This window comes from Lacerta agilis, chromosome 7 (genome assembly GCF_009819535.1).
Source record: "Lacerta agilis isolate rLacAgi1 chromosome 7, rLacAgi1.pri, whole genome shotgun sequence".
Classification (NCBI taxonomy): Eukaryota; Metazoa; Chordata; class Lepidosauria; order Squamata; family Lacertidae; genus Lacerta; species Lacerta agilis.
The window spans coordinates 63,596,654-63,611,518 of record NC_046318.1 but is presented as its reverse complement, the minus strand read 5'-3'; the positions used below and the strand labels follow the sequence as shown (position 1 = coordinate 63,611,518).

Here is a 14,865-nt window from a genome sequence, read left to right as displayed (position 1 = left end):
TAAATACATCTGGTTAATGTTGACCATGTATTGCCTGAAAATGTAAACAAGGCTTATTTATATCTGCAGAGATTAGAGGCCACATGAGGAATGTGCTTTTGGCCTTATATGCTTCTGGACATTCTACAACACATGCAAATTAAAAAATTAAAAAATACAGTAAGTGGAAATTAATGCCACACTCTTCCCATCATTCAATCTATGCAATCATTCCAGCTTGCCAGACAGAATGATACTCCTTTCTTGCTCCTGCACACTGTTCTGGGGTGGTTCTCCTGATCCCATCAAAGCCAATTTTGTGGGTTACAGCGGGGGGAAAGAGGAGGAAAACCCTGGCCGGAAAGCTTCTGCTGATGGGGCTGGTTAGATGAATCCACTCAATATTTTTGGATCACACTGTAGTAGTGGTTTGTTTGGTGTTTTTTTAATTGTTTGTATTTGATGCAAACTGTCATTCTGAAAGGTGGCATATTAATATGTAAAACAAACCATTAAAATAAGGCAATAAATAAATCACACTAGGGCTGCATCAGCTTGAATCTAACCGTTGCCGACAAAACTGTTCTAACATCTACCTTTCTTAATATTCTACAATAGGTGTGACAGGGCCATCAGCAGCGCATACATCCAGAGCTGCCACACATGCTTCCTTGGCCATAGTTACCAGGGAAAAAATATCTTGGGGAATCTATACTTAGCTTAGGCCACAATATAACTATGCCATTTATAAAAAGCGAGAAAAACCTTTAGGAAGGTATATAAATGGACCATCATCAGTCTTGCTCCCTCCATGGCTCTCTTTCTCTCTGCACTTGATTGCAGTAAAGGCACTTTATGTGCTGTGTCAGGAACGGCGATTCTACCGGTGAATTAATGTGCATTCCTACTGCACCAATTTCTGGCAATTTTCATGGTCACCCATTGGGCACCACTCATCATAATGTTCCTTGCAGCCAATTTTCTGCACTACTGTCCTAAATCAGTACTTTATAAGAGAAGGCAATAAGCTGTATGTCGTAAACTGGTGGTGTTGGGGCACCTTCTATTTAATTATGCCCATGCTATTTGTAATTTTTATCACTTTGCTGTACATTACTTGAACTAAGTTATCATGGGAAGGAAGGCCACTTAGAATTTAAAAAAAAGCCATGTGCTACTATATAATGTTTATTTTGAGACACAAGTGGAGGAAAAACATAATGATTTGCCTCTGAGGGAAATCTTCACTATAAACACTGTGAAGAAGTGTATAAAGCATTTGGTGCCACAATGCTGCGTTGGATCTCCTTGACAGACTATTGCAGCTAATTATTTTTTCAACATGTTACAGGGTGACCCAAACAGGAGAGAAGCCCTAGTCCAGTGTTTTTCAACCTTTTTTGGGCAAAGGCACACTTGTTTCATGAAAAAAATCACGAGGCACACTACCATTAGAAAATGTTAAAAAATTTAACTCTGTGCCTATATTGACTATAATATAAAGCAATTCTCTTGAATAGGAATCAAATAAACAATTTTTCCCACGGCACACCAGGCAACATCTCGCGGCACACTAGTGTGCCACGGAACAGTGGTTGAAAAACACTGCCCTAGTCTAAGGCTCCAGATCTTAGATAAAACATTTTATATTTTAAATGTATTCTACACTATAGCAAGCAATAACCATGACAAGATCTGAGACTAGACATCATGCACTGTTTTGGCAAGGAAAGTGAAGAAATCTTTGGCACAGGGGAAAAAGAAAATGTGAGACAAAGTGGAAATGCAAAGTGTTTTTAAAAAGTTTTCCTACTATTAAAATGATGGGAGAATTGAAAGGGGAAAGACATAGGCAAGAGGTACATGTACTACCAACTATATAGCAATGTTGGTTTTCCTGTGGGCAGAACCACAAAAAAATGGATCTGTTGCTGAAAATGTTAGCAATTCCCCCCTCAAAGATGTTTCCCCAATATGCATAGTGCATAATATCCTGGTGTTGTTATGCTGAGAATTGTCCAGCTCGCACCAGAAGCAGCCAATGATATGGAGCAAAGGAAAGTACAGCCTCACGTTTACATCAGAAACTGCACTATGTTGTACTAGAGAAAACTTAACATGTAGCTTTCTTAAAATATGTTTATACACACACCAAAAAACCATTCCACCATTTCACATTATGAAAAAAAGTTACCAGGAGTGGATACAAAATAAAATAAAAAATTCCTTCCAGTAGCACCTTAGAGACCAACTAAGTTTGTTCTTGGTATGAGCTTTTGTGTGCATGCACACTTCTTCAGATGCACACGAAAGCTCATACCAAGGTCTCTAAGGTGCTACTGGAAGGAATTTTTTATTTTATTTTGTTTTGACTATGGCAGACCAACATGGCTACCTACCTGTAACAGCAGTGGATATATTGATTTTCCAAGGAAGTAATGTCAAATGTTTTCAGGCAGTTGAGACCATAACAACTTCGCAATTTTACACCAAAGACTGTATTTATGAGTTGGTAAGATATAAGAGAGATACAATAGAAAACTCACTATTGCAAGTCCTCTGGTCTGAGTTCAGAATATACCCTTGTTTGCATTTACATACATAGGATCCAGGAGTGTTGATGCAGAAATGATCACAGCCATGTTCAGTCACACTGCACATGTGTTGGACTGAAAAAAGAAAAGTAATTGAAACAAAACTACTTCTGCTAAAGACTTAATATAGAAAAAGACTGGTAAGAGGTGTAAAAACCTAGATAAGAGGTTTTTCTTTCAACGGACAAAGAGAACATGCATATTAAAGGAATGAAATGAGCACCAAAATAGTCTTTCCTGCTCAAAAATATTTTTTATATGGACATCTTCATATAAAAATCCCACACTAAAGTAATCCCTTCACAAATCCAGCCATGTGTGTGTTGGTACTCCTTTTCTTTCCTTCCTGTTACTTGCAACCACAGCATCATATTTCATTATGATTGAGCAGAGTTGTACTCAGGTCTTCTCGGTCCAAGTTCACCATTCTGCCCAACACATCACACTGCCCCTTTTGTTATCCAAAGTGATCAGATGGGCTTGCTAGATGAACTAAGTGAACATATCTAATACCCTCAGTCCCCATACCCACTGGTGTTTAGCAAATCTGTACTGCAGATGAGGATAAAAAGAGGGTTCGGAGGAACGTGCTGTCCACACAATTTAAGATTTGATGTCAGCGTGGTGGTTTCTTTGTGCAGATGGTATCTTGGTTTTCAGGATTTTTTTGGGGGGGGGCAGTTTCAAGCTCCAGGCAAGCATGCCCTACAGGTCAATTCACAAATTTATGTTCATAGCTCAGTAACTAAACACAGAGAGAGCTTTCATGTGAGTCAGAATGTGATAAGATTATGGAGAGATGTATATGCAAATGAGAGTAAATCCCGAATAATTTCTGTGGACCATAAATGTTCTTCTAATACTTACCAGAATGAGAACTATGGCATGCTAGGTGTTTATAACCACTCCCCCCTTAAAAAAATAAAATGTATTTGGAAGAAATGCATTTCTTAAATTTTATATTTTGCAGTCCATGTTCATACTATCACAATTTCTGGTTTTCCTGTTAACGTGTGGATGTCATTTCTATCTTCAGGAACATACCACAGATTTCTAAAGACACAAATCCTATGCCAACTGTACCCTGAGAATAATGGGAAAGTAAGAATGTACTCACATGTGCAGAAATTGCACATGGTCAGCCAGACTGAAGAAGAAGAAGAAGAAGAGGAGGAGGAGGAGGAGGAGGAGGAGTTTGGATTAGATATCCCGCTTCATCACTACCCTAAGGAGTCTCAAAGCGGCTAACATCAGGAACAGCACAGCTGATTGGTACCCAATGTAAAATAGAAATAAATCTATCATGTCATAGAGAAGACTTTAATCCTAGTATGACTGTGAATTTCATACAGGATATTAAATTTATATTAAGATTTAGACATAATGATAAATAATCTTTTGTTGCCACATGTATGAGCCACAATGAGTTTTATGCTTGAAGGGACATTGACAGCTTTCATACAAGGTTTATGTTATGTATTGAAGTTCTCACCCTAGGCCACTAGGGGTGTGTGTATATAGTTCATTCTGCTGCAGTTCCGCACATGCAAATGAGGGATTGAAAAGTGACGTTCAGGGATTGGGTAACTACAGAAAGTTGTTACTGTTGCTTGTAGCTGAGTTCTATATAAGCAGACTGCTGAGCTCTTCAGCTCACTTCTGTTCCAGCCTGAGAATAAACAAGAGCTGCTTGGAAATCATTGTGTCGCCTGCTGTGTCCACCCACTACTTAACAGTTTATAACCATCCACAGTTTCCCATTCTGTCTGAACATGGGAAACTCTGCTTTGTACAAATCATAGTTAATTAACAAACCAGGATATTAAACTATTGTTTGATTCTGGCATGTACAAGTGAACGACCTATGACAGCTTACCATATTCAGAGAAAACAGGAAGATGCAGTTCATTACCAACTGCAATCAGAAGTTTTACATTTCGTCCCTTCGCATGCAAAGACAGAAAGGGAAAGGGAAAGGGAAACTGTGTGAGTCAAGGTTCACTGCGGCTCATGCACATAATGGAAAACTGTTTTTTGTTGTTGCATTTGAACGCAACCTTAAATAATTATTTGTGATGCTTCTAAAAAAAACCTGTCTATTTATCAAACACATTGCAATTTGTCTTTCATGATAAGGAGCCCATGGTTCTGGCATGCATCTGTTTCTTTTAAAAACAAGAAGGAAGGAGGCACCTTTAAAATACTTTTCAACAAAACTTTTAAAATCCACGTTTAAGAGTCTTACCACAAAGTTTAGTCTGGAACACAGAAGTCAGCGTTTCAATCTGGCTAAAATTTGCAACCAAAAACACATGGTCTTCATAAGGTTCACTCCCAATGGACTTGAGGGTATTCATATCTACTTTTCCCACGCCAATAGCAAAAATTAGAATTCCCGAATTCCTGGCTTTTGCGGCAACATCTGCGACAGGATCCTGAGGCCTCCCATCTGTCACTATCATGATCACTCTAGGCACATTCTGTCGGAGTGGCCGAGCGCCTTCAGATTCTGAAAATGCGATGTTCACTGCATACTGAATGGCTAATCCCGTCATGGTACCTGTAGCCAGGTACAACATTCTTTTCACTGCTCTCTCCACATCCTGTTTCCTCCTAAAGGTCTTCAGGGAAAATTCTTGTTTGACCGTGCTGGCATATTGAATGAGTCCCACTCTGGTGGCATCTGGGCCAATGTCCAAAAACTGCAAGATGGTTAAGATGAATTCTTTCACTTTCTCAAAGTCATAAGGGCGAACACTACGAGAACTGTCGATGATGAACACAAGGTCCAGCCGTTTGTTATTGCAAAAATTTTCTGAAAAAGGAGGGGGGAAAGCAGATATATAAAACAAACAATTCCCCAAATTGAGTATGATGGGTCAGGTAGAGTGATATATTTTGAATTGAGAACTAGGAAGCAAATGAAATTTAATTAGCAACCCACAGACGCTGAATCCACCAATATTTTTAGTGTTGTAGTTAGAGTGCTGGACTAGGACCTAGGAGACCGAGGTTCAAATTCCCACTCGGCCATGAAGCTCTGTGGATGACCTTGCTACAGTCACCATCTTTCAGCCTTACCTACCTCACAGGGTTGTTGTAAGGCTGAAATGGGAGGGGCAAGTAACCAAAATGGAGGCGTTCGGGATCCAGGGTTTGACTGTACTAATAATACTAAAAGAATTGTGAATTAGCATAAAATATGTAGGCAACAACCAAATTTTATCTAGTGGTAAGCACCTATTATTATGGGCTCCTATCCTGAGTCTACATATTCTATAGCAGTGTTTTTCAACCTTTTTTGGGCAAAGGCACACTTGTTTCATGAAAAAAATCACGAGGCACACCACCATTAGAAAATGTTAAAAAATTTAACTCTGTGCCTATATTGACTATATATAAAGTAATTTTTCAATTTTTCCCACGGCACACCAGGCAACATCTCGCGGCACTTCGGTTCTATAGTCACCGAAGCAACGTTCCATCTTGGGGAGATACAAAGTTTTTTGGGTTTTTTGGTACTGTTGTCTATTGTTGCGTACTTAAGCAAATATCAGTAGTTCAAGGATAAAAACTGAAAACATGTTTCTGCAATTTATTGAGGGAAATGCTCATATTTCCCTCTGGTTCATTTGGTCTTTTGTCAGCAACCAGAAACATTTGTGGGCCCAGAACAACAATGCTATTTGTGGTCTATGAAGTAACTATGTTTTATTCATTTGGGGGCTACAGTCAAGGTTTCTTCAGAGATTCATAGAAAGGTTACTAACACTTTCAGAACCAGAGGTTGCTGAACATGCTCCAAAATGAGCAAAAATGGCATTCCATTTCTAATGAGATGCAGAAATGCTGGCGTATTTATTAGTTTTCCATATTATTACCTCACTCCTGTATGCAGCTATTTCTCTCTCTTTTTTTCTAACGTAGAATAAAACACTAATAATTATGGTATAATAATTGCACATGGATAACACGCAAGGGATATTTGCAGGAATGAAGTCAGAAAGAAAGAAGTTAAAATAGAGTTGGGAGGGCTGAACTTAAGTTTGGTCACCACTGGAGACCAAACTAGGAAGTCTGGACCTCAATCTGAGGAGTTGGATCCAGTTCATTGTTTCCCTTCCAATTATGCCGTAAGCTGGAATTCTCTGTGTTGATTCAAATGTAGTTGAAAAAAGTCAAGGGGGGGGGGGAATCACCCTCAAAAGATGCTTATCATTTCAAGTAAAAATTAAGTGAGCTATTTTCAGTGTAACTTTTCAGACTCAAGTACAGTGGTACCTCAGGTTAAGAACTTAATTTGTTCTGGAGGCCTGTTCTTAACCTGAAACTGTTCTTAACCTGAGGTACCACTTTAGCTAATGGGGCCTCCCATGAAGAAATGGAGCCAAAAAGCCAATAGTCTTCTCCATGGGCCCCGTCAGTTGTCACAAGGCTCTTACTAGCTTTGAATGCCAGGTGTAGGTTCCTCCTTCCCAGGACATTGCTTTGGCACCAGTCTGAGAAGTAGTGATGCAGCTTTGGAATACTAATAGTCAGAGGGAAAGTGTTAGTAACTAAAGCTGTGGATTTTGTATATGTTCCATAATTAACTAATCGGGAATAAGAAGAAATTGGGTCAAATGCAGCACTCTAGCCAAGGCAAATTTTGGAGTCTTTGCAAACATCACATGGAAGTGAAAAGTTCTGGCTTTGTCTAACCATGCCCACAATTATGGCTCTGATTTACAATTAATGTAGTCCAAAAGGGAAAGGACAGGATAGGGTATATCCCCCTCATGGAACTTTCTGACGCAATTCTAACAATACTAAGCAGCAAGGATTAAAACAACAACTGTGAACGTACAACTTTAATTTTTGTGATTTTGACTCCTAACCTCTATTGGGAATCCAGTGTTTATGACACATTCATAAGCAATGGAAATATAAAATGTGCATTAGGTCATCTAGTTGAGCTTCTAGCAAAATAGATTTACTGTACTAGTTTATTCCAGACACTTCAAGCAATAGGGTATAATTCATATAACTAATGCTATTAATAACAAAAATTTCCCCAACATGTACGTGCCATTTTAAGTGTTAAACTAGACATTTATGAATGTAATCATCAACCCACCATGCCTTTTTTAAGCAGTAAAAGCTACTTCCAGAAAGTAACAGGCACTAGAGAGGCAGTGAAGAGAAGGGAGTGTGTGACTATTTTCTTGCTCACTGTTTATTGCTCCAAATCACTCCAAAGCAACTATCTCTCTGCCCTCCCCCCCCCCCAATAAAATCATGGCTGTTTTGTAATCTGATAAAGAAAACAGCAGGCAAGGAAAAGGTTATGCAAGCCTCTCTGCCACTCATCAGGTTCTTTGGTCCATCCAGAAGCAGTGCTGCCTGTTTAAAAAGACCACTCATCATAATGGTATATGCATCATCCCAAACTGTTCTACTTCTCCGCTTCCCTATCCTATTTCTAGTGTTGTGGCTTCCACAATAATTATCCCTTCCAAAAGAGCAGAGCAGAGCAGTCCTCATTGCTTACAATCTACAAGCATTAGGAAGCCCTAAACTGTATGCAGGTATTGTTTGTATTGCCAACTTGCAACTCACCAAGTAAAGAAACATCATTTCTTTGACTTAAAAGTGTCCCTGGAAAGTGTCTCTCTCTGGCCAAGGCAGGGAAAAGTCCAACCAGCAAAAGGAAGCATGAAATCATTTTCTTCATTTTTCAGAAAGAACAAAGAATGGAGCAAGATGGATAATCAGGGCACTTCACTGTGACAAGAGGAAATGAGATTAAGTTTTATCGTCAGGCAATCACTGCCAGAAATATGCCGTGCACCTTACTTTTAATGCTGATTCTTTCTGAATGTACACGCAACAATTGTTGTTGTTGTTGTTGTTGTTGTTGTTGTTGTTGTTGTTGTTGTTATATTTACTTATATCCCGCCCTTTCCCCAATCCAGGACTCAAGGCAGCTTATACAGATAAAATAGAAAAAGCTAAAAACAAAGACAATGCCATCATTAACAATCTTATATAAAAAGACTAACAACATTTGTAAAAGACTTTAGAAGGTGCTGTAAAACATCTTCCAGTGATTTGATTCATTTGTATTCTGCCCTTCTTCCAAGGATGTTCACTGCTCAAAACAATCATGTGTGGGGCAGGTTACACAGAAGAGGTTGATTTGCATATTGCAACAGGAAGCATACATAGAGCAAAGATTTTGCACCTGGATCTCCTATGGTGAAGCCTAACACTTCACACCACAACAGGTGTTTCTGTGCCACACTAACTTGCTTACTTGCTGTGATTTGAGATTATGAATTTCATGCATATATGTTCACTTATTTTTGGTACTGTGATATGGGCAGTTTAAGGCTGCAATCCTGCGCAACACTTACTTGCGGTGGGGATAAAATGGGAAAGGTGGGGGGAACTGGTGTGTCTGCCATCTTGAGCTCGTAGAGGGAAAGGTGGGTTAGCAATGTAATAATAAATAAATAAGTAACCCATCAAATTCAATGGGATTTAGTTCTGAGTAAACATTCCTAGGGCTTTAGCATTGGAGAAAGGCAAGATGTTAAGTTTTTCAACATATAAATGCAAATGTAAAACATAGAAAAGGCCACATATTTACAAACACTCACAATATTATGCAGCCCAGTGGGTTAGCAGACTGTAAGGTAAAGGGACCCCTGACCATTAGGTCCAGTTGTGTCCGACTCTGGGGTTGCGGTGCTCATCTCGCGTTAATGGCTGAGGGAGCCGGCGTACAGTTTCCGGGACATGTGGCCAGCATGACAAAGCCGCTTCTGGCAAACCAGAGCAGCGCACGGAAACGCTGTTTACATTCCAGCTTGGGTGGAAGATGAAGGGGCAGGCAAAGCCCTGTTCTCCGATACAGCAGCGTGGAGCTAGCAGTGAATCAGGTCCAAAGCCACCAAGTGATGGCAGTGGGCCAGCTCTGGAGCCAGTGGATCCCAGACTGGCTCACCCCTCCCTGTTACTGTTTTGAGTCTTTCTGTGGGCTGCCGCCAGTGGGAATCCCACTGGCTGTGTTTTTGACCACCTGCACTTTTGCCAGGAGGAATGGGGATCTCCATGCGAGAGGGGGCCCAATGAAGCTGTTTTGGACCTTCAGTGCAACAGTTGGGGGTTTGGATCTCTGTCTTATTTGCTTATTATATTTATATCCCCTAGCTTTATTTATTATGGAACTCAAGGTGGCATACCTAGGGTTTCCAAGAAGGCTCCAGTCTAGGCAATAACTAGGCCCAGACCTGCTTAGCTGCAGTAATTTTGCTGCATCACATGTCTTCATACTATGCTCCAGTGCCAAGGAACAAAATAAGAAAAAAGGGAGTTGTGTTACTGTTTACTTGGGATCTTTTCGACACTGTCCAATAGGTGCTCATGAGAACACATGCAGACATCGTTCACAAAGCACTTACAGTTATGGTACCGTAACAGGAATTTCAGTTCCTTAGAGAAACATTTGAAATATTGGTATAAAAAGGGTTAGGATACAACTGTGATTGAAACATTGACAAATAACATAAAATTGGCTCGGTCGTCAAAAAAAGTGGGATGGTTTTGGATCACAATGGTTTGATATTTGTAATGTATGTAAATAAGCAAGCAGTAATATAATGCAACCATCTCAGTATAATACTTTGTGGAATTTATTTTATTTTTTATTTTTACTGTAGTAACATTAAGAATAATAGCGACATTTATTTGAAGAAAGATGTTTGGCTCCCCTACAGCAATCAAGTGATGGGATCTCTTTTTCTTGCTTAAAATATCTGGAAAAGTTCTCATTCACTGCTGCAACATTTCATGTCAATTGTCAATCCATACTGAGAAAGCTAAAAGTTATGCTCTATTATCTTAAATTGCATATGGAGCCACTGGGATCTCTGTAGCTAACATTTTCTAGTTTAATAAAGACAGCTATGAAGAAGCATATAGTGATATTTGAAACAAGTAATCCCATGGTTTGGTCAGCTTTGCATAATTTCCACTAGATGTGGGGAAGCAAGATTTACTGAGGAAGATTTTTGTAATGACGTTGGTCTCCTAGTTGGCAAGTTATGTTCAACTGCTCTACAGACAAAGTATCTTTTCATCAAATTGATTCTTTTGGGACAGCTCATTTGATCTCTTTGAATTGAATCTTGTTATAGTTTCCACAAAATACTTAGGATTAATAGTACCATGGAGTTGGCAGAGCTAGGTTATGTATTTTATGTGGTAGAACAATTTGATTTCTTAAGAATCAGAACTTATGGGACTGAGATTCCAGTGTTGTATTGACCACAAGTCATCACCACTGAAACTCATATAGATACATTTTTCAAAGTGCTTCCATGTGAAAATGTACACGGAGCATGTATTCTACCAGCAGACGTATGTATGCACATCTTCTTCGATTTTTCTTTTGTACTGCTCATGTTTAAAGATTTGAAAAGTTGCCTGGATACCTAGTCCCCAATGCAACTTTTCCACATTAAGAGGTCCAGCAGTGACTTTGGAAATGGCACATCATATACAGTACATACAAGAAATTTAGCTTTCTTTGCTCACAGTCACTTTCATTTGTCCTTCCTCCATTCATGCCAACGGAGCCCTTGCACTAATTAAGCCATTATTTAGCCGTGAGATATCGTGGGAAAGGGTTGATTGCCTGTTGTTGAGAAAAGGGGGGTACGTGCGCAAGATGTATATAACTGCATTTAAAAGAGAGCAGGTGGGGTTAGAAGAGAAAAAAATGCAATTCGTGGAAAGATAACCCTAACCCTAACCCAAAAAAAATTAAAGGGGGAAAAACACTGGATGCACATTTCCACAAAAATAAGATAAAAAAATAAAATAAAACCTACATACAGCAACAGTGACAAATGGCTTGAGATACCTATTAGGTCCATAAATTACCATATAGCAGTGACAATTTGTTGTTGACAAAGGACAGCTAGACATATAAAGGGCCCCATTACCTTCAGTAGCTTAGGACCTCATCAAACCTAAATCCGGCCCTGGTTAGAGTGTTGGACAAGGACCTGGGAGAGGAGGGTTCGAATCCCCACTCGGCCAGTCACCATCTCTTAAACCCAACCTACCTCCCAGGGTTGTTGTGAGGATGAACCATGCACACCACCTTGAGATCAGATAAAAGTGGTATATAAAATAAAGTAAAGTAAAATAAATAAAATAAAGTAAGTAAGTAAGTAAGTAGAGGGCGCTCCCTTAAAATACGGTACTTCCCGCTCCCCTCCACTCAGTCCCTCTGCTTTCAGATACAGATACGTATTAGGATTCTATGAAAGCCTTGCTCCCCTAATAATGCTTATTCTATTGCATCCTCCTAAAGTAGTCCCCCCCCCCCCCCGCCATTCACGCCTCAGGTCCGGGACGGCAGCTGGCGCCAAAAGAAAAGGCAGCCCTCCTCCGGCGACGCCTCTTACCTGACTCTCTTCCCAGGCGCAGCGGCGGCGGCTCCAGCCCCGAAAGCAGCAGGCAAGCGGGCAAGGAGGCAGCAGGCAGCGCGCGTCCCGAGTAGGAGGAGGAGGAGAGCGGGCCCTCCTGGCAGCGCGGCTCCGGCTCGGCAGCCAAGGAGGACGGAAGGGGGGAACCGGCGGCGCAGTCGCCTCCCCGTCCCATCCCGGAGAGGGCGCTAAGCGGGGAAGGGGAGGAGACGGCGGGAGAGCCAAGCCCTGCCGCGCTGCCGGGCGGTGGGGAAGGGAAGGCGGTGGGCGAGCGCTGGCTGCCGCCGCTCTGGCGACTGGTGATCCAGAAAGCGGAGGTCGAAGCCTCCCCTCTCTTTCTGTGGAGCCAGGTTATGCCTTTGGACTCCTCCTCAGAGACTCATAATTCTAATTTTCTCGATTATGTAACTGAAAAGGAGCAGGACCTTTGAAATCAGTAGTTTTGGTCGTGAGCATAAAGAAGTAAACATTGCTGTGTTGGCCCATTAAAAAAAGCCAAAATCCACATTAAGACAATATTAATTTTTAATATTTGTATAGCATCTTTCCAGCCAAAGAAGCCCAAGGTGATGCACAACATCTTGAACATGCAACCATTTATATACAGTAATTGAAGCAATGTTTCAAAACTAAATGCAATGGCATAGGTCTAGGTTAACAGGCTCAACCAGATCCCAGAGCAAATACATATCTGAAATGCCTGGGAAAACAGAAATGTACTGAGGTGACAACGAAAAATGAGAAGTGTGGAGGACAACTGCACTTCCCCAGGGCGGGAGTGCCACAATTGAGGGACCATCACCAAGAAGGCCCCGTCTTGTGTTGCCATGCCACAGGCTATGCCTGTTAATGGGATCAAGAGCTGGGCATCCCCTGCTCATCATGGAATACAGATTGGAAGGCATGTAGGGCTTTGTACACCAATACCAACACCTTGAATTGGGCTTGGTACCTTTATTAGACCAATCAAAATGTCGCCAAATAGTGTGCAAGCTTTTCAGTTCACCTGATATCTTCATCAGCCCTAAGTCTTAGGACCTTTTCCCAAGAGACACTTAGCATTGTTTCCACAAATCAGTGTTTGCTTTTTGTGCATCATTAATTCAGGTGACAAATCTAAAATGGCTTGGATGATAAGTTGCTGCTCTGTTTACCTAAGCAAGGGCACCATTTCCATAAATGCCCCTGGCCCCTTCACCAAACCCCACATCATTTCCAAGGGTCCTCAACCCTCAGGAGCATACCATCAGGGAGTGAAAAGTTGGTTTCCACAAATAATGGATAATTGGGTTTGGGGTTCTTCAGACAATCTGCATGTGTGAAATATCTCTCACTAAATGGTTTTTTGAAGCTCAACATCAAAAAAAACTAAGATCATGGCCACTGGTCCCATCACCTCCTGGCAAATAGAAGGGGAAGAAATGGAGGCAGTGAGAGATTTCACTTTCTTGGGTTCCATGATCACTGCAGATGGTGACAGCAGTCACGAAATTAGAAGACGCCTGCTTCTTGGGAGAAAAGCAATGACAAACCTAGACAGCATCCTAAAAAGCAAAGACATCACCTTGCCGACAAAAGTCCGTATAGTTAAAGCTATGGTTTTCCCAGTAGCAATGTACGGAAGTGAGAGCTGGACCATAAAGAAGGCTGATCGCCGAAGAATTGATGCTTTTGAATTATGGTGCTGGAGGAGACTCTTGAGAGTCCCATGGACTGCAAGAAGATCAAACCTATCCATTCTCAAAGAAATCAGCCCTGAGTGCTCACTAGAAGGACAGATCCTGAAGTTGAGGCTCCAGTACTTTGGCCACCTCATGAGAAGAGAAGATTCCCTAGAAAAGACCCTGATGTTGGGAAAGATGGAGGGCACAAGGAGAAGGGGACGACAGAGGATGAGATGGTTGGACAGTGTTCTCGAAGCTACTAACATGAGTTTGGCCAAACTGTGAGAGGCAGTGAAGGATAGGCGTGCCTGGCGTGCTCTGGTTCATGGGGTCATGAAGAGTCAGACACGACTGAACGACTGAACAACAACAACAACATATGCACATGAAACTGGCATAAAGCTGAAGTTAAGCCAGAGTAAAGTTACACCAGATCCAAATCCTGTTCAGCAGCACTGCTGCTCTGCCTAAGCTTGGCAGAGGGAAAATTAGTGTTTAAAATGGTGTTCTATGCTGTACTGCCAGGTAAAGTACGGTAACCAAGCTGAATGGGATTAGGATCCAATGTGGTCCCGCCCCTGCCCCATCCCTAAATGCTCCTTTTTGAAGACTTTACACAAGCCCAGCTCAGCCAGCTTCAACTGAGCCCTGAATGAAATAACAAGTTACACTGGGGTATCTTGGGCTGAGATGAGGTTGGAGATTTAACACCAGGCTGTGCCTATATATTGTTGGGGTTTCATTCCTCCATTGCAGGATGTGTGATTGTTTTCATCACATGTCTGTGTTGACATTCCATACTGTTGGAGTCATGAGAACAGAAGTTCAGTTACACTGTTCCGTTATCTTGTACTATTGCTTTTAGTCTGTTCTCTCTCAGAGAAGGAGGAGGAGAAAGGAGCCATGTTCCTTTGTTCTGTAACACTTGTATATAATAAAGTAGCTTAGATTCCACACCTCCAATGCCTAGCTTCTGCTTGCACTCTGCTATCGTATTGTGTGCATATATCTTCGGATATATGTCGCAGAAGCACATAGGGAAAGAAGAGTGATGAATCATCCCAAGGGTCACTTGTGTGCAAGGTTGTGTGTGTGTGTGTAGTTATTCTGCTTTTCATTTTATCTGAAACTGAATTCTGCCAGAATACA

General features: G+C 41.2%; 1 protein-coding gene across 3 annotated transcripts in view; it reads right to left on the bottom strand.

Annotated features, from left to right (window-relative positions):
- The window catches only part of MATN2 (matrilin 2), a 48,735-nt gene extending 36,462 nt beyond the window's left edge, over positions 1-12,273 (bottom strand). The window contains exons 1-4 of one of the 3 annotated variants that reach the window (XM_033155627.1): positions 12,032-12,273; positions 8,172-8,336; positions 4,819-5,388; positions 2,526-2,648 (exon numbers count right to left, since the gene is read on the bottom strand). In XM_033155627.1, coding sequence (XP_033011518.1) covers positions 2,526-2,648; positions 4,819-5,388; positions 8,172-8,286 — 808 coding nt within the window. In that variant the 5' untranslated portion in view covers positions 8,287-8,336; positions 12,032-12,273. The remainder of the gene's footprint in view (positions 1-2,525; positions 2,649-4,818; positions 5,389-8,171; positions 8,337-12,031) is intronic. The other 2 variants (XM_033155626.1, XM_033155625.1) reach the window with 2 other exon arrangements.
- Positions 12,274-14,865: the final 2,592 nt, after the last annotated feature.